We start from the raw sequence: 19019 nt of genomic DNA on the forward strand, positions 1-19019 counted from the left end.
AACAAACAAAACAAACAAAACCCCCAAACTAACAAACCCAAACAAACCAAATTTTGACTAAATTTTAGCATGCAAAACTTGATGATAGCCTTTGCTCCAGTTTCTAAAGATGCCAGATTTACAGTGATATTGATGGACTATGTGACTTTAGAGACAGTTCTTAGAAAGATGAGTGGATAGAAACTTTTCTGGCTTTTGCATTCAGAAACTTAATCTTAAAAATATTCTACTGTTTGATTGGCCTGAGTTTCTGGAAAGATGTCTCACTCTTTGTACACCATAGTACACTCTCTGTCTCTCATATTACACTATTTGAACTTAATTTTAGGATGGCTTAGTATTTTAGAGCAGCTAAAGGTATTGGCCAGGAGCAGATGAGTGCTCTCATTCTCAGCTCTATGCTGTAATAAACAGAGACCAGTCAAATAGGAGAAAATGAGTGTTTTTTTTTTTGTTGTTGTTGTTGTTTGTTTGTTTGTTTGTTTGTTTTCCTGTAGGGCTGGCAGGGCCTGTGGGAAGTGGCACATGCTGGGACATGGGGTTGTGGCTGACACATCTCATGGAGGATCAGGGGGAGTCTGACAAGTGAGTGAATGAGAGGAGCTCTTCATTTATGGATGTGACAGAACCTAAGTTTCTGTGGGGAATGGGAGTTGCCCTCATTACAAATGTCAGAAAGATTGAATGTTTTGGAAAAGGCATAGAGATGAGTTTCCTTTCAGCTTTGTTGTTAATTGAGAAGGAGACTTGTGACTTGTTTTTTAGCATATTCTGAGCAACCAAATCCTCCATAGCACCCATGGCTGCCTGAGGACCAAGGGCTGAGAGCAAGGTGCAGAGTAAATGATGGCAAATCAAATGCACCTGTTAGATCCTAGGAATCCATGAAAACAAACAAACAAACAAACAAAAACCAACCAACCAACAAACAAACAAACAAAAAACCAAACAGTTTTCCACTGACTTTCACCAGCACAAAGATGAGGCTGGGCAGGCTGGAGGAGAGCACCTGCTCTGTCCCAGCTGCTGCCCTCTGGCTCAAGCAGAGCCCCTTGGGAAGGGGGAATCATGCCTTTTCTGGAAGTGATATGATATGCCTGGTGAGAAGAAGCAGGGTGAGACCAGATCTTTTTTTTTTTTTTTTTTTTTTTTTTTTCTCGATACTTTAGGGAGAAGACACCAGTGGATCCATCTCAAAGTTCCTGCTGCCTCAGGTACCAGCACACTCATATTCATCAGTGAATTTTTATTGTCAGGCATGAAAATATTAATAGATATCTGTTGCCTGCAGGCAGGTAAAGGAAAAGCTCTCTGGGAAAGCTTGGATTTAAGACAGGTTTTTCATCTCTAATAAAAATAGACCTTTTTGTTTGAGGTGTAGGTTCTTACATCCTTGGTAGTTCAAATGCAATCATACTCTGGATCAATGCAGTCTTGTCTCAAGCAGGGAGCTGTGATAAATCTGTTCAAATCTCATCCTGTCAGACCTCTCTGTGCCAACAGAGGTGATAATGAATGTTTAGGTATGAACACAGTTGTTGTTTCTTCTTGCAATAAACCATCTAGAGGTTTAAGTGAAATATTTTATTGATTGACTGCAATACCACTGTGAGCTTGTTGCTCTTTCATGTAAGCATTACGTATATTTAGTATTATGTCTGTTTTTATATGAACCAAAGACAGCCATAAAGACAATGGAGTCAAAATGAAATTGTCATTTTCTATTCTGTAACTGACTAAATAAATCTCCCACTTTCCCCCAACTTGGTCTTTTCAGGCTTCTCTGGGCTTGTTCACTTCTCCCACACAAGTGATGTGGTTACTAGGAGAGTGCTACTGACAAGGCATGCTTCAGTGTTGCAACGTAGATTCCTGAATCATGCTGCAGCATTACTGTTGTCATAGAGACACAGATTTTTAAGGCCAAAGGGAGAGTTCTGCTAATCTGCTCAGACCTCTTGTAAAACACATAGCAGATTGCCAGCAAGTAAATAATTTTGCCAAGCTGGAGCACAGCCTGGCTTTCTCTCTCCTGTGACAGTGAAACATGCTTCACTTGAGATTGGGAAATGCTGGAAGGCATACCCAAATGGGATCTGATTTATTGTTAGAGTGGTGCTGTCTGCACATCATTTTTCCTGCTGAGTGAAAGCCAGATGCAGGCTTAGACCACAAGGTCATGGCGTGACTGTGATACTTGCAACTTCAAAGAGACAAAAAGTATTAGAGTAATAACAGTATCCCATCCTAGGTGCTGCAGTGAGGTCAGCACTTGTGTTATAATGAAGGATGCTAGAGTGAGGTGGCTATGTGCTGTCAAAAGTCTCTGCCAGACCTGCTCTGTCTGACACAGCTGCAGCAGCTTGATACGTACAGGAGTAGCCCTTGCCACAGGCTGCCTGGTAAACCTCCAACCAAGTATTAAGCCTCCTCTGTCCAGGGTCTGTTAATCCATGAGAACTGGGTTGTGACAGATCCCAGCTCTGCTGACAAAGCAATTCCAGTTTTAAAATCCTTTGCTTTTGCACAGACAAATTTCCAGTGGCCGTCACCATATTACACACTGAAACAGGTTTGAAACCTCTGATATGGTCTCCCATCTGCCTCCACAAAATTTGGAGTAAGGAGAAGTGCTTGAGTAAAGCAGTGAAAATTTGTGTGAAGGATCACGTGTAGCCAAAATACTCTCCTCCTAAATGTGTACATCTATCTGGTTGTCAGCTGTGCAGAAACAGCTTCTGCCATCCTGCAAGATTGCTTCAGGAAAGCTGGAAATGCATTTTTTTTTTTTTTATTTTTATTTTTATTTTTTTTTTAAGTGAAATTAATCTGCTGGCTCAATATAAGCATGCATTATCACTGCTCTGGCTGATCCTCTGGAGAGGTTAGATAACAGGGCAGTGTTCTGGTTCTTTGTGTTCTTCTCCCACACCTGTGTAGCCCCGTTATTTTGCTGCTCTTGGCAGTGCCTTATGCTACTCACTGGTAAGTATTATTAAGGCCAATTCTTAGCAATTTAGATTTTCAAGGGATATTTTATGGCTAATGCCCAAGAATTAGAAAATCCCTAAATGATGCAATGACTCTGCTGTTAAGCTGAAGAATAGAATAGGATAGGATAGGATAGGATAGGATAGGATAGAATAGAATAGAATAGAATAGAATAGAATAGAATAGAATAGAATAGAATAGAATAGAATAGAATAGAATAGAATAGAATAGAATAGAATAGAATAGAATAGAATAGTTCTGTAGGAAGGGACCCTCAAAGATCACGTAGTCCTACTACCTGACTTAAGGGCTGACCAAAAGTTAAAGCATATAAATGAAGGCATTATCCAAATGCCTTTTGAACACTGACAGGCATGGGACATCAATCACCTCTCTAGGAAGACTTTTCCAGTGTGTTGACTGAGATATGTTCTATTCTTTGAGTAACTTAAGAGCAATTCATCTATGCGACTGTCTGATTCCTCTGGAGCATGCTTCTTCTACAGTAGGGGTAAGTCTCACTAAAAACACAGGGAAAGTTAAAAAGAGGGCTGGTTGGAGTGTGCAACAATATTGGTGTGGCCTGTCATTGCTGGAGCTGTGCAGTTGCTGTAAACACACTGGGAAGCACTGAACTTTTGGAGGGCCAGATATATTTCCAGATTACTTGGTTTAGATGTGGGGACAGGGAGAGGACTCTCACAGATGCCACCTTGTTGGGATGAAGGAGATACTGCTACTCTCTTTTTGATGGAGAGCTGTGGGAAGGAGAGGGGGCAGTGTAGCAGCCCTACTTTCCTTGTGTGTGGGACTAGAAGAACAGGAAACAGTCCTGATCTGCTCATAAAGCTCAGGGACTTTTCAGGGACATTTAACAGTACTGTGAAGAACACATGATTCATCTTGGGCCTGGTCAAGTGTCTTGGCATTTATTTGCCAGGCTTTTGCTTGCTGTTTCTATTGCACAGTCTTATTGCTTGTGATTGCATATGCAGGCATTTACCTTCATGCAAGTTGTACATTTACACCTGCAGGTCAGTGGAGGTCAGTTTAACAACTGCTTCTCTTCAAATGTAGGATAGATACTTTACCAGCTCATACAGATCTTTGACTTAGTTTATATTCTGCCTTTGACTTTTTGCTTAACTTCCTAATTGTCATGTATATTTTCTACAGGCACTGAACTCTCCTTATAAACATTGCTCTTCATTTCTGAGCTCACTTATAGAGTCTCTCCTGACCAGATATAATTTAAAGGGTGGAGATGAGGAAGAATCATTCACTTGGAACAAAAATTTCAGACAACTAATAAAAAAGAGAAGATTCTCATTTAGTGTAATTTACAGTGCTTTAATCGACAAAAATGGAACCATGCCAGTTTTCACCAGCTGAAAATCAGACCTATTTTATCAGATTACATGCTGTTGCCAGCTACTAGGTTTAGGGCTATCAGTATTTAGACATCTATACAGACCTTTTTGCAGTCTATGTGTTTAGTTTTGTTTATTATTTTCTTTCTGCATGCACAGAGCTTGCAAGATTACAGACAGCACTCAGGAAAAAAATGTTGTTAAGAAGTAAAGTCAGAATTTAAAAAAGGTCAGTGTTAGTCTTATTAAATTCCTGCTGAAACCAACAAGACTGTAGGTAACAGAAGAAGAAAGTTGGTGGCAATTGCAACATGGATGATACCTCTTCACTGCTCTGGAACATGGTGCCTTGTGGGTTAAGCATATAAACAGTATAAACACAATATAAAGATGACCAAAACCACTTACAAGTGCTTTGGAGATGGTTTGGGAGTGTACATGGTGCACAGTATCTGTCTATTGATAAGAGATGCTTCTCACTCCTACACAGTCAGATCCAGGATAGCTCAGTGATTATGGCACTGCCTTCCCTAGCCCTTTTATTTAAGGACAGCTTATTTTAATTCTTGTCTCTTTCAAACCTGAGGTGTATAAGACTTTCCTTCAAAAAGATATATATATATATTTTAACCAATAAAATATTAACAATTTTATTTTCATCCTAGCTCTGCAAAGATTTATATAGTGGCACAATAGAAAGCTGAATAGCTGCAATGGAATGCAGGAACTGGAGTGAGAGGTTGAGAATGGCGATCTCGTAAATTGGTTCTCTCATGGAAGAAAATGTCACATGCCTGGTGTGTGTGGCACTAACAGAAAGGCAGTGGTCATGGCTATTACCTTTTAATTCATATCCATCCTGCCCCCTGGTAGCTTTCAAGGCGATTAATGGGGACTACTAAGTGCAGAGTACTCAGGATGACAGGTTTTCTACTGCTTAAAAGCCTGAGAATGAGGCAGCCTGGTCTTCAGAACTGTGTCTAGAATGTTCTTCTTCCAAGTACATCATCAATAATTTTCAAGAGTTTTAGAGATGCATAGGAGAAAAGCTGGGAGTGCATTAGAAAGACATATTTTTGGTGGTGAATTGTCAAAGATTACAGGGTTCCTGGCATATAAAATACCAGAATTTTAGTAATAGTTATGCATGCCTCTGCTTTTGTGCAATCATGCATTTGTTAGTAGAACTATACTCATTAGAAGTAACACATTATACTAATTTTGACCTGGTGGTAAATTAAGAATCATGATTTTGTTGATTTCTTTGAATTGGCTCAACAAGTATTAACATATCAAAATATATGCCTTTGGAGGCTTGAATTATTTATTCCATAGTGTTCAGAATGTCTGAAAAGCAATTTTCTTTTGGTTTTGGAGATGTGTGACTGGCCCCATGAGTGATGTGGTATGTGCTCATCTCTGATTGTGTTAGCATTTTAATTGCCTATTTGATCTGATGCTAGCCTTGATTTTTGATGAAGTCTCAATGATAGTATCAAGCCCCTTCCCACTGAACATTCATCCCTACAAAAGTTCATTTATGTGAAAGCTTGTGAATAGAGAGGTATGACCCAGACTTTTACAGTTATTTGGGCTGATGGTTGATAAATGCTCATGTACTTTGATAAGCTTTAGTCACAATTGGACTGGAAACTTCAAATCAACTGTCTTCCAGCAAATAAATTCAGGTATGAATTCAGTATGAAAGTGACTTCAGTAGAAAGCCACCAATTGGATATCTGTGGTACCGTATATATCCATTTCCTCTGCTGATCAGCTAGAAACTCTACTGAAGAGATGTGTTATGCACTTTATTTTGAAAATCGAGAAATGATTTATTTTCCAAATGCATTAGTTGCATGCCCTATTAAATTTAAGCTGGAAGATGAGCCAAGCAGAAGCAAGCAACATCAACAAAATTGTTCTGTGCCAAAAAGGGCAGTGAACTGCCAAGCCTAAGGACAAGCATGACAACCATGTAGCTTAAAGAGAGGCTTTGCATGGGGTGGATTATGAAGTTCAGCCAGAGTTTTGCTCCAGCAGAAGGTAACTGGGGAGAACAGTAGGGTGATGGGCAGCACTGGACAGGGAAGTTAATGTCTGGCTACTGACTGCTTCCCAGAGAAGAGGAGAAAATGTATAAAAGTTCATATACAGGTCTGTGGGTTTGTGGTGCCTCAGTAAACTCAGAGCGATGTAGATATGGACAGTGCTAACTAAAAGCAGATGTACAGGGAAGGTTCATGTAAGTTTGTCTTATTCACTACAGGCTCATCAACTTGCCCAGCTTGCTCTGCTACTGTCTCTTGTGGAGGGTTAACTATGGTGCACAACAACTATGTTCTTCCAGAGACTTCCATGCTCATATTGCATGGAGAACAGAGAAGATGTAACTGTGGTGACTTGTGACTGCAGCTACTGATGTGCTTCATGGGAACTTTGACAACATTGCCTCCCTGCTTCTCTTTCTGATATGTCTGCCCGCAGAGCCAAAACACTACTGTCTTAAAAATAATAGATGCTCTTTTTGAATTTCTAAAGAAATAAGTGAACTGATTCTGTTCAGACAGTGCTTCTCTCTGGAAAAAAATAATTTTCATTAAACATGCTTGAAATGTTTACTTGATTGTAATCTTTTGCTAGTGGAATAAAAAATTTGTTCTCAACCCGGCACAGAATTTCTAAAATCCCTCTAAAATGATATGCTTGGAAAAACAGCAAAAGGAAATAACTCTTGGGGAAACATTTCAAGTTTCTTACCAAACAATTTAAAATCTAAATCAAAAGCTGCTGCTCTACTGATTATATTAAGGCTGATATTGATTATCTACTTACAAAGAAACAAATTGCTTGAGTATGGAGAGTCCATATGTAGATACGTGCCCATTTCAATGCTTTAAATAAGATACCTTACTGGTGCTATCAACTAAAAATTATAAACAGATATAAACAATAGACGGACAGCCCATCTTGCCTAATAAGTGCTCTACACCAACTATATGCTTTTCTTAGTGCCTGACAATAGCCACCTCACAGATATGTTGAGATATATAGCATTAATGTATATTCAATGGATAAAAAAAAAAATCTGTAGTTTTATTTTGGGGGCTGCACTTCCAAATAAATTATTGATTTATGCATGACTTGATCTTACTCTCATGGAAGACAATGGCAAAGCTCTTATTAACCTTAGTGCTGAAGGATTAAGTTGTTTCCTTTTATAACTTCCAAGCATTTTGATAAGAGTAATTGATCAATTCTCCCAACACCATGTGTGGCAGTTGTTAATCTTGATTATTACAGATGACTGCACTGAGGTGAAGCACTGAGTAGGTATTGAAGATCGGCAGTGCTCCACTGTTGTCCTCTGATCTGATCGTCAAGAAGTACTCTCTCCCTCACTCAGCAAGAGGTTTTGAAAGACATCATGCAAGTTTGGATCAACAAAATATTGTGAAATAAGCATATTTTAGCTTACATGTATGCACTATAGAAAGATATGTTCAGTGTGCAGGCTCACTGGATGTGTGATAGTTGAACAATTTACACCTGCTTTGTTTAACCCATGACTGCCTTTCAATCCACGGATGTTATTTAGCCAACCCTCTCCCTCCAATAACTTACAACTTTCAATTTCTAGTGTGCAATTTTGTTCATCCAGAGGATATCTGCGTAGATCCATCATGCAAGCAGCTGTTGTTGTGATCCTGCAAGAGGAGGGTGAAAAAAATCAGGAAATTTGAAACCATATTTGACTTGTTTGAGAGGTAATTATTTCTGTAGCAGTTTTTCTTATTTGTTTAAATACTGAATGGTGGTGCACAAAGAATGTTGGCATATAAAATGGTTTGTAACTCATGAATAAATAAGTTCTACAGCACAATATACTGGTTACAGTATGAAGCATAGAAGGATATGCTGAACAGAGCAGAATTTTGACTGAAAACTTTACAGGCAAAAGTGTGGAGTCTCTTGAAGAATATTTCTTGAGATTTCTCTTTGGACATCTCATTTTCAATGTTCTCAGTTCAACATCTTCTAATTGGTTTGCATAATTTTTTTGATGTAACTAATATTGACATACCTCTCTTTTTTCATTTTTTTGTCATCTGCATTTTAAAATTTGTCTAATATGTATGCATTCATGCTGTGGAAGTACTAGTAATATCTGAATCTTTTTTATGGTTTCATAATTAGTTTATCATGATAATAATTGAACATAACCTCATAAAACGTCAGAATGACATCAAATACTTATGAAATGTAATATTGTCATGTGGTTAATTAAGAAAGTTACTTGCAGTAGTGCTTTCAAACTCACAGAAGTGAGTTGGCATCTGCAGTTGCCTTTTTTGTGTTTGTGTGACAGAAGGGTTCTTACATTCTTATAAAACTTCTGAAATTGTAAATGGTCAAACTTGGCTTGGAATTTCATTGGCATTTCTCTCTTTTTCTCTAAGAATTCCTACCTAAGACATGCCTTTTTTCTTGATCTAGATATGGTCCTGTTTCATGGTACTTCATACCACAGGATCATATCTGGAATTTTTACTTTTGATGTGCTGGAAGTCAAGCACGCGTAAGCGTGCTTGTAAATGCTATATGGGAATGATGATTTGTGCTGTCACAAAACTAATAAAAATAAAAGGAAAAAAGAAAACCCACATGTTTCTTTACTGTGACACATTTCAAATTTCCTAAATCTGCAAAATCCATCTACCTACCTGAATTGTCTAGGAAATGATGTGACAGAGAAACCAGTCCATGAAACTACTGCATAAGTCTGTGTAAAATACCTTATTTCTGCTTTTCCTGTGAGGTTTATCTTTGCTTCCTGTTGCACATTGAATTGTTTTGCATATTTCTAAATGGGTTTTGCATTTGTCATAGAAAATGTTGAAGACTTCAAGAGAGGTAGGACATCATTTAGTTTAGTGTTTTTCCAAATATGCCTTACTGACAGACACTGAGAAGACACGCAGTAATTATTTGTCAGACTCCTACTTAGTAAGGATTAAGATCATACATATCTATATTCTAACATTAGTCACAGTTAAATGATTTTTAATGAAGGTTTCAGAGGGCAATGTTTTGTTCCAATAAATCAGTTTCTAATATAATTTAGTTCACCAGATTCATTTATCTTCAACCAGATTTATTTAAGTGTTTACAGAAGTAGAAGTTGAGATAGTGCTTCCTAGACCACAGGGTTAGAGTGGCCAACTATTTCTTAATGGCCAGTCTGTCTGTACTCCTGACTTCTGCAGCTTTGGATATTCTACATATGATATTTAAGCAGTAGCAATCAGTTATTCTTAATAACATCAAGGATTTTTTTGTTGACACATGGTTCAATAATAAATAATACACTTGTAGTATAACTGATATTTAAATCCTCCACACACACATATATTTTTTTTTCTGATGTAATTCTGGTAAGTCTTTGTTCAAAAACATTGTCTTCTCACTGTGCATAGTTTTTCAGTTGGCTTGGTCTCTCTGACTACTGTAATTCAAGAACAAAAATAAATGTTTGTATTACTAAGACGCTTCACTGTTAATTGAAGGTGCAGTCTGGAAGTGAATACTTGGATTATGCAGAAGAGAGATAATAAACTATTAGTACTGGTTTCTTGCAGCAGAAAGTAATCCAAACCTGCCTAATCTGTCTCTTAGTAATTTCTCATCCTTCATTCTTGTTAAATCACTCCTTGTTTTTATACTCTAAGAAAAGGTTAAACAGAAGCACTCTATGCTCTCCATTTCCCTCAGGTCTGTTTCACATTCCCTGTAGCACCTGTAAGGCAGTGCACTCCGTATGGGTCAGTCTGCCTGGGGAAAGGGTCCCTAAAGGTGGTGGTGGGGAGCAGCTTTCCTTCTCATGGCTCTTCTACCTCTTAGCTCTCTGGTGCCATAGCAAGCAGTTGTTTCTAGATGAAGAGGGGAGTGACAGCATTTTAGCTGAAGTTTGCAGAGATGAAAGCCATGCAGTGCAAGGTGGGAAGGAAAATTGGAAATCCTTGTTAAGCTGGGGAAGGCTGAAAGCTCATGACTTCCCTCTTGACTTCTGGACCTGCAGCTTTGGACATGGTACTGGGGATGACGAGTGGCATCTGTCCAGGGATTCATCAGAACCTGAACCTAGTGCCTATGTGGATTGGAAAAGGCAGGTTGTAGTTTTTGGAAGCTCCCCCCAAAGTGGAGAAACCTGCCAGCTCAATGTGGTGTCTCCTAAAGCTGAAGGTGCTTAACCCTTATTGGGAATCTCCGGCTTCCTTGACAAGAGCTACTTGTGATTGCAGTAGGAATGCTCCATGATCCAGCAACATTCATTACCTGTAGTTCATAAATCTAGCTTTCAAGCATTTCTTACTCCCTCGTGATAGATCTCAGCTGCGTAAAATTTTTAATGATATTATGCTCTGGGTAACTGTAAAACTTGTTTAAGGAGATAAATTAAACCCATATGCAATCATAGTAATTGCTGTCTTGATAAAAAATAAAATCTGATCTTTTGTTGTAAGCAGAGTAAAAAATGCAAACCTGTTACTGTTTGTATTCTGTCAGTGGAGATAGCAGTTGATGGCTTGCACATGCACCAGGCACTTAAAAAATAAAGATATTCAAATGCAAAATACAAGAGTGTAATGGCAGGAAGGGGAATGTAATAGTTCAAAGATAGGACAAAACTACAATAAATCTGTATTCCAGGGACTTAATCCTGAAAATCCCTAGGCAGAAGTGTTTTATGAAAATGGTGAAATATGATAAGGCACTGTAAAAGTGGAAGGTGAGGACTAATCCAGTACTTGAAACAGTTATTTATATCTCAGAGCAGGACATGATTTTTTCTAGGATTTCTGTTTATTGACTGTGTTTTAAGTTCTGTATTTTTTCAGTGTTGGGGCTAACACACTCTGTTTTGTACAGTGTTTTTTACCCTACTTTCCTTACATTCTTTTGATTCATTTGAAGACACTATAAAATGGGATTAAACAAATAAGATATGGTTAGGTGGACATATATCATCATGTTACTTGGTTTCACTCATGTGAAACTCAGACATCCTGGGAAAGCATAAAGTCTGAATCACTAACAGGCAAAGTACATCATAATTATAAAGAAGAAAATAATGTTTTTTTAAAAAAAACTTTTGGTCTTTGAAATTATCTAATCCACTGCTGTGCTTTTATTTCTGTGTTATTCTCTGAATACCATACTCTTACTATATAATAAAGTTATTTGGCCCAAAATAAAACTATGTGAAAGAAAAGCATTGCTGTCCAATATTTGCAAAACAGACTTTGTGTAATACTGTCAGAGGTTTCCCTGCAGGGCACTAGGTCTTGTAGGAACAAAAGCTAAAGCTTAATATTTTCAGTTAAAACAGCAGTGAACAGTTAAAGTAAGTTCAGAATGAGTGCAGAGAATATAGTTATGCTTCAGTACTTAGAACATTTCATCAAAATGCTGTCAAAAAAGCTATTCCTCAGTTCTTGAAGAAGAGAAGCAATATTTAATACAGCAAGGGCAAGTAAATGTGGAGATGTGCTAAGCAATGAGAATTCTGTTGTGAAATGTTTCCTCCCAGTTGGAGAAAAGATATCAAACTTTAATATGTTTGTTCTTTTTCTCCCAGTCAACAGAACATAAATTATGAATGTATATGAGGATATGAACTGGGAAGAACTCATTTTTTTTTTCCTTAAAAGCAGACTGAAATCATCAAAACAAATAAAAAGTAGCCATGCTTCTCTTAAACACTGCAGAGCTGAGGCTTGTAGTACACACCGGAAATGGACTTTCAGGTCCCAGGTAGCACATTGCTTCTATTAAATCTGTGTTAATTTCACTTCAGGAATATTAGGGAACTTAATCCCATAGTAACTTTTTGACATCAGAATCCAGTCACATGTCCCTGGTGTAATTGCCCTAATTTTTCAGGAATGTCAAAGAAAGTTTATTCTTAAGATTTCTTGTAGGCAGAAACATTGAAGAGGTAGAGGAAGGAAGAAAAATTATACACCTGATATGCAATTCTTTTCTTCTCTGTTCAGGCTGTGTACAGGGTTGTTATGCCTACCAACACTGTAAATTTCCAAGCAAAGCCTGAATGATCGGTGGCTGAGTGCTTGGCCCTGGGAGAAAATGTCAGCTCTGAACCTGAAAACATGCCCAACTTCTAGTGCTGGGAGGAGCCCATTTACAGGAGGTACATTTGAGCATTAGCCATGGGTTGGTTTCATGTCTTTTATATAATATAATATATTATTATTTATATGTTAAATATATATATGTTATTATTTATATATATGTTATTATTCATATATTTATATATATGTTATTTATATTAATATAAAAGATAATATATATCTTTTATATAATATAATATGTACTTGCAAAAGCTATGTTCATTGGTCTGTGTATTGCCTGTCTGAACATATTCTATTTAAAAAGAAGTTATATGTGTTAGTAAGATTAGGACAGGCCAGCGCCTTTAATGATCTCATTAGGAGTTGAGTAACAACAGATATGGAGAAGGCTGAGTTACTCAGCAACTTCTTTGTCTCTGTCTACACTGGTAGACAAGCTTCCTGCACGGGCTTCTTTCTTTTCCCTGAACCTGTAGACGGAGTCTGTGGAATCAAAGTCCCACCCACTGTAAGTGAAGAGCGGTTTCAATACCACCTGATGAATCTAAACAGGTATAAGTCTATAGGACCTGATGACAGGTCTTCCCCCAGGGTGCTGAGGGACCTGGCTAATGTAGTTGCCAAGCCTTTCTCCATCATAGTTGAAAAGTCTTGGCATTCGGGCAATGTCCCTGGTGAGTGGAAAAATGGAAATGTCATGCTCCTACTCTTCAACAATTAAAACAAAGAATTGAACAAAGAACACTACCCTTCAACAATTAAAACAATTAGGAGACATTTCTTCTCAGAAAAAGTGATCAGGCATTGGAATGGGTTGCCCAGGGAGGTGGTCGAGTCACTGTCTCTGAAGGTGTTCAATGAAAAGTTGGACATGGTGCTTAGGGACATGGTTTAGCCGGTGACATTGGTGGTAGGGGGATTGTTGGACTGGATGATCTTGAAGGTCTTTTCCAGCCTTAATTTTTCTATGATTCTATGAAATATTTCTTTTCAATCTTTGTTCATAGAAAAAACTAAAGTTGCTTAAACATGAAAAAAAATAATAAAAAAAACATCTTGAGGAAGACACATACAGAGAATATTCATCTCAAAGCTTTAAGAAGCTGAGAACAGGGTCCAGTGTGAGAAGGGTTCAACAATCTTTATTACAGTACAGTTTTACAGAGATGAGACCAGGAAAAATGTGTCAGAGTATGAGTTTTCTGCTGAGTTTTATTGAATGCCTGAGCAATAAGTAGTTTGCTTGCCTTGCCTCTCCTCCATCTTTTTTTTTTTTTGTGTTAAAAAATATAATGTAAAAAATGGAATAGAACTCACATAGAAAAATGGAATAAAACTCACATAGAAGTAAAAATGGTTTTTAAACTTGGAAATCCTGTGATGCAGCTCTCTGGAAAAGGTATGTATTTATATATGTATGTATCTTTAGAGTAGTAATTATATGAGTGGTCACTCAAGAGACCTAAACTTTTGTCAGGAGAGATTGTGGGTTCTGTGGAGTAAGGCAAGCAGAAGTGGGTGCAGTGTGTTGAGTGTCTTTAGTGTATACAGTAACATATACTTTAGAAAGCCTTAATGACAAGAGCATGTAGACTGAGAGATGAGATGTGGATGTTATCACGAAATATCTTAAAAAATTAATAACTCATTCATTCTTTAGATATTACACAAAGTGGCAAGACATACAAAATTAAAAAGTAGAGTTCTTGGACTTGCATATTGTAGATTGATTTATGCCTTTGTAAGCAAGTCTGTGATGCTGTCATCCTGAGTCTCAGGCATTTTGTGCCAAGCTGGAGCAAGTGTAAATAACTAGAGCACACTACAAAGCAAAGGAGCAGCAAAGTTGTGCCTTTATCTCTGTCAATCCCAGCCATTTCAGGGTGAGCAAACTATTAAAGACTACAGTATGAGAATCATCATCTTTGTGTTACCATCTACTCAAGTGTAAATACTCTTTTGCTAGACAGAGGTGACTGAATTTGAAACCTGTTATCCATTTACTATTTAATTTTCCCCTCTTACCTGTTGTATCTACTTTCTTTGCTATTTTCTTTGTGTGACCTCTTTTTAATTTTCATTTAATAATGAAGGTCTGTTTGCTGGAGAAGGTCACTTCTGGTCTTCCTTTAAGGATCCCAGGTTCAGAAATGACTTGAAGCACTTTGAAGCTTATGGCATTTTTGGTAATGACTTGCAGCTGTATTGCCTTGCAGTTATGGTGCTGCAATCTATAGGAAAGTGCGGTGTGCTGCCTAAGTGCCTGTGATGAGCAGATGACCTGGATATTCCACCTCCTTTGCTACCCAGAGCACTGGTCTGCATGCTGGCCCCTCCACTCTGCTGGCAGAGGTGTCTGTGAGCAAGCAGTGTTACCTGAACCACGGAGATCTTCAAGGCCAAATATCCACTTTTACTTGGGAAATTTGTGTTTTTAATCCACAGGAATATCCTGATCCTGTTCACAGCTTGTCTCAGCAACTAGGTGTGCTGCAGGGAGTGGGGGACAGCCAGTGGACACGTCCTGGAGAATAGCAACTCTTTTTGCTGGCCCTGCTGCTGACCTCCTCCTCCCAAGCTCAGTAACCTACAGTCTCAGGTACTGTTCTCCTTTAAAAATAGGTCTCATTAAAGGCAGCTTGTCATTCAAACTCTGTAAATACAGAGTATGAGCTGCTCATTAGTAACAAGTGTGTGGGTGGCTGAGACTACAGCATGCCAGATATCAAGGTGAGAACAAAATGGGAAGGATTTATTACTCTCCTTCACAGGCTGCTTTTTATTCTCTTCAGATTTATCTTGTGGTTCCCACTGAAATCTAGCACTTTGTGATCACATTATACTATAAAATTTGTTTTTAGCTAGCAGCTGGTTGGCCTCATGTGAGCATCTTGATCTTTAACCATTGGAAATGTAGTTTGTAGGTAGAAAAGGAAAGCGGAGAGATATTAGCCTGAGCTTAAACTGACTATTACTACTGAATTTCTCTCTTATTTTTTTTTTTTTTTTTTTTCTTATTCAAGAACCACTTGTCCAAATTGTCCAAGGTAGTGATTTCAAATGTGCCAATAATTTCTGGCATGCCTTTCCACGTTTTATTGGTAAATGAAAGTAACACTAATGAATGCTGTTAAGTTGAATGTATTATATGTCAGATAAATTTACTCAGAGGGTTTTTAACATTTTGTATCCTCAAAGTACTCAAGTATTCAGGTGTCTTTACATGGCACCAATTATTCTCAGATGTCCATAATTCTTGTTTGTATACAGACATGTTGAAATAGATTTTAAAACAGAATTGTTTTAAGTTTGTTTAAATACATGGACAGTTAATGCACACAGACTATTTTTCTCTGGTTAGGTTGATTTGAATGTAAGTTTTAGATTCAGTAGAAGGAAACCAAGTATATTATAAACACTAACTCAACTCATACTTACCCCTGAACTCATTCTCACAATGAACCAGATCTTTGAATGCAAAGACTTGCTACATGACAAAGTAACCCACACGAGGAGGTGATTCTACCTTTTCAAGGCATCTGATTCCTGGGACAAACTCAGGATTTATTATGCTATACTATTTATGTATTCTGGCCTTTTACATTTTTTTTTTATTATTATTATTTTTTGCATTTTTCTTCAACAGGACTTCTACTGTCAAGGTAGAAGCAATAGGACTTCTTATGTGCCAAGTAGAAATGTCTCAGAGGTTAGATAATCTTGGACTTGGGTGCTGTAAACAATAAGATATTTTGGGAAAGGGGATATCAGGCTTTAGTTGGCTTTGGAGATTTATTTACCTTAGTACTCAAAGCAATTGTCAGTACATTAATCATGGTTATTTTGTTTAAAGGAATAAATCCTTGCTGAATAGCCTCTCTCTCTCTCTCTGCCAGAACTATGCTTCAGGGAACAGTTGTATGGTACTATCACAAAGCAAGGATGAGATGAGATTACCCAAAATGGGGACACATAAGCTTTCTGACTCCTGCCTTCCCCCAAGAGGACAGCCTGGAGCTGCAGGGCAGTGATCAGGGTAGGAGGCAGTGAGGAAGGGAGAGCTCTAAAGTGCAGGAATATGGGAAGAAAAGTGGTGGAAGAAATGGTCTGTAAGAAAGCATTTTGCTCTGAGTGGAGTTAGAAGCTTCTAAAATCAAAACCTTAAGCAAAATACATTTCAAATAAGTAATATAAGATCTTTTTCTCTTCCACATAGTGTACAAAAAATAACTCAGCTTAGAGTGAAGATGAATTACTTGCTTGTAAAGATCAAGAAATATAAAAAATCATTAAAATGTTACAATGTAACTTTTTAAATATTAGCAAAAAGGTCTTTTTGATGCTTGTAAGCCAAATTTCAGTGCAATGAGAATTTTTACTGCACAGCTATAAACCCATGAAAATATATTTCATAATATAAATCCCAAGAGAGCTATAACTATACCAGGGCAAACAAGATACTTCAATAAAAAGTGCTTGAGTATTGGAACTGAAATTTACTGCAAAAAGTAGCTCAGTTTGACAGCACAAGTATGTTGCAAGACAAAAAGAGAGAGAGAGAGAGACAGATGAGAAGTGCTTAGCATGAGGGAAGGTCCGAGAGGAAAGTAAAATTAGATAACTGGTTTTTAATATGGTTTTAATAAAAAGAATGGTTCTAAATCCTTAACTTTTTTTCGGTATCTCTCTACAACCCTTCTAAACCTGACTAACTGCAAGAAGAGTCATGTTACTACTGAAAATCCTAGTCACAGGAAGATTGAACTGATTGAATTGCCTGTTCAGGAGAGAATAGAGATCTGCTAGATGGTAGTAGTGGTGTCATTGCTGATTGATGTCTTGATTTTTTTTTTTTTTTGTTTAAATTTTGTTGTTGCCGTTTATTCCTGAATGAAACCAAACCAGACACCAAGATATGTATGCATGAAAGAAAGACATGCACATTTTCAGATTTTCCCCTTGTGTTGACGGAAGAGAAATCCAGGTGACACCTTCTGCACAGAGACTAGTTTGCAAATGGAAGGCTTAAGAACTTGCTTGCTCAAAATGACTGGTAAAAAGTGGATGGTTTGGATTGGCAAAAAAAAAAAAAAAAAGAAAGTATTGTTTCTGGCGGCAAACATGCTTCAAATTGACCCACTGCTATCTTGCCTCCTTGTAACCATGGGAGGTCTTCCTCGATTTTGAAAGAATGAACGGGACTAAAAGATATTGTTGTTATTTCCCCATAGGTACTCTGTATCTCTTCAGGAACACCCCTACGGCATCTCACATAGCTACTGCAGATCAACTTCAACCATTCCAGAACATCTCAAACTGAAACCTGTACTCTGAAGCAGAAGTGCCGAGGAAATGCACAGAGACAAGGACTGAAATTATTTATTGCTTTCTTCTGATGCCTGGCCTGTCAGATTTTCAAGGAGAGGGGAGTCTGCTACTTTTCTTGTGGCTGTAGTTTTACCCGTGCACTGGAAAAATTAACCAGAACAGTAGCTTCGGTACTAAAATTACTCTGACAGTGAGACAGAGGCAACTGGTCTTTTTAAATGAAGAGAAATGAGCTATAACAAGCTTTCTTGTGTGGCATGAAAACTGTTTGATAGTAGAAAAGCTTAATCCATTTTTGATTTTGCCAAACACCAGGAGGACACAGAATGGTTGCACTCTCACCCAGGAGAGTGCAACAGAAAGTGGGGGTGGCATATTTTATTGGGGTCCTGTGAAGAAAAAAGATGAAAGGTAAAGAGCAGGAGAAACCCTGATGCAAAGGCAGAGAGTTTCCACTAGATTCTGTGATTAGCTTTTATGGCCACACTTGATAAAGAATTTATCTATGAAATCTATTACCAACATTTTTCAACCAGGAGAGATTGTAATAGCAGCAATAAATGGCTCTTTATAATATGACATTGTGCTGTTTTATGCTTGTAACTGACTGCAAGACCTAATCAAGGTATGCTTTTACCATTTATAGAGCAGAGCTTAAATTATCAAGCCTTTACAGACCACTTAAATATTTTTAAATATTAAGTGTAATCAATTTCTGAAGTTCTTCTTAGGTCTCTAGTATTCGCTAATTTCCCTGGGTCTCCCATCCTTACTCTTCGTGATCCTGAACAGATAGTAAGCACACTCCATTTGTACCAGATAGGTAGTTGAATGTGAAAACTAATAACTCCAGCCAGCAAAGCTGGCAGAATAATTATGTCTTGATTCATATGTTGAGGGGAAAACTCAAGCGCGTCTGAAGAAAATGAGCTGCAGCAGTTAATCTACCGTGTGCGGTGACTAATTTCATTGGAGAACTGAAAGTAAAATGAAAACCTTGTGCTAGGAGCTTAATGAGGAGATCTTTGCTAAACAAAAATGTTGACCCTCCTGGCAATGTAACGTGTGAACAGAGAAATTAGATTGTCTTCTTTCAGGCCCCTGACCTGAGAGGAAAGCTGATGTGACTTTTGTATGGAAAACTGATCGATGACTATGGCCTGTCAATGGATCTTAA

The 19019-nt window shown here is 37.8% G+C and overlaps 1 protein-coding gene and 1 long non-coding RNA gene across 2 annotated transcripts in view; one reads left to right on the forward strand and one right to left on the reverse strand.

Annotated features, from left to right (window-relative positions):
* GABRB1 (gamma-aminobutyric acid type A receptor subunit beta1) overlaps nucleotides 1-19019 on the reverse strand; it is a 126627-nt gene that overhangs the window by 21209 nt on the left and 86399 nt on the right. Inside the window, exon 5 of the mRNA XM_027457143.3 lies at nucleotides 7986-8068. Within this exon, the coding sequence (XP_027312944.3) occupies nucleotides 7986-8068 (83 nt within the window). The remainder of the gene's footprint in view (nucleotides 1-7985; nucleotides 8069-19019) is intronic.
* On the forward strand, nucleotides 15119-18418 carry LOC110354201 (uncharacterized). The gene is made up of 2 exons (XR_002405875.4): nucleotides 15119-15244; nucleotides 17746-18418. It is a non-coding gene; the product is annotated as an uncharacterized lncRNA (long non-coding RNA).

The sequence above is a fragment of the Anas platyrhynchos genome, chromosome 4 (assembly GCF_047663525.1).
Source record: "Anas platyrhynchos isolate ZD024472 breed Pekin duck chromosome 4, IASCAAS_PekinDuck_T2T, whole genome shotgun sequence".
Classification (NCBI taxonomy): domain Eukaryota; kingdom Metazoa; phylum Chordata; class Aves; order Anseriformes; family Anatidae; genus Anas; species Anas platyrhynchos.